This window comes from Alligator sinensis, unplaced genomic scaffold (genome assembly GCF_000455745.1).
Source record: "Alligator sinensis unplaced genomic scaffold, ASM45574v1 scaffold337_1, whole genome shotgun sequence".
Lineage (NCBI taxonomy): Eukaryota > Metazoa > Chordata > Crocodylia > Alligatoridae > Alligator > Alligator sinensis.
In genome coordinates, this window is record NW_005841927.1 from 821,485 (window position 1) to 822,672 (window position 1,188).

Below are 1,188 nucleotides of genomic sequence, written 5' to 3' on the forward strand. Positions count from 1 at the left end.
GGCTGCTCGCCAGAGAAGAGCACCTTCCACATTGCTCCTGCTAGTGACATGCCCCTGCCAGCAGGTATGAGGATGCACGAGTGCATTTGATGAGAACCTGCTGCTGGGCCATCTAGTGAACATCTGCTACCTCAGCTGCGGCTGCAAGCTGCCCCTGGAGGAATCGGCTTGGGATAAGGCTCATGAAAGCAGTTCATTTCTCTTTTGAATGAATTCAAGGCATCTTAGCTGTTGCCTGTGCCATTGCTCCTGCCCCCACCTAGCCCCACACTCACCATAGTGCAGTTTCACTACAAAGGGATGGTTCACATCAGCCAGGATGTCCCTTTCCATTTTCGTCCTCACCCGATCGCGCACTGTGGAGAGAGGCATGCAGGTCAGACAGATGGTGCCCCCCAAATCGGCCATGGGGCCCTGCACACTCCTGGCCTTTACCAGCTCTTGTTAAATGTGCCCAAGATGGAGGGGCCAGGGGTAGCTCTCTCCAGACCTCCAGGAAAGGTGGGGAGCCAGTGCAGACCTCCCATTTCATTTCTGGCATGCAGAAGAGGACCAGGCTAGGGAAAGCCCTTCTCACCTTTCAAGGTTGCTTTCTTCAGGACCTTCATGGCGTAGAGGTGGTTGTTATCCGGGGGCGTGATTTTTCTCACTAAGAAGACCTGTGTGCAGAGGAGGGAGACATCAACCGGTGGTAAAATTCATCTGGATGGAGTCGTAGTGCCTGCTAGAGCAGAAGCCTCAGAGCGGCCCCAGAAAGGCAACTAAGCATGGGGCCCGGGAGTCCCACACCAAGCTCTGCAAGCCAAACCCCTCAGGGCTCCCAGGAAAGGCTGGGGAGAGGACTGCGATTCCCCCAGCCCTCACCCAGCCTGTCTGCATCACTTCCTAGACTGCTCATCCCCAACCCTGCCTGCTGTGCAAGCCTTCACCCAGTGGTGCACGCTGGGCACGACAGCAGGGGACAGGACTTGAGGTCCTTTCTGTTCCTAGTGGGGAAGTGACAGCTATTTAAGAACAAACTACCTACCTCTCACATGAAGTGGCAGGTCAGTGCCTGTACCACCAGGCCAAGGTGCCTGTACCACCAGGCCCAGGTAAGTCTGTGCAGCACAGGGGCATGCACTGACACAATGTCTGCTAATGCTCTGCTGTGCTAGGAGGCTTCCTGCTGTGCGTGGGTTGGATGGC

The 1,188-nt window shown here is 56.1% G+C and overlaps 1 protein-coding gene across 6 annotated transcripts in view; it reads right to left on the reverse strand.

The window, feature by feature from the left end:
- RPS6KA1 (ribosomal protein S6 kinase A1) overlaps window positions 1-1,188 on the reverse strand; it is a 48,171-nt gene that overhangs the window by 15,514 nt on the left and 31,469 nt on the right. For all 6 annotated transcript variants that reach the window (XM_006019250.3, XM_025198759.1, XM_025198760.1 and 3 more), the window contains 2 exons: window positions 578-659; window positions 276-356 (listed from right to left, as the gene is read on the reverse strand). In XM_006019250.3, the coding sequence (XP_006019312.1) occupies window positions 276-356; window positions 578-659 (163 nt within the window). The remainder of the gene's footprint in view (window positions 1-275; window positions 357-577; window positions 660-1,188) is intronic.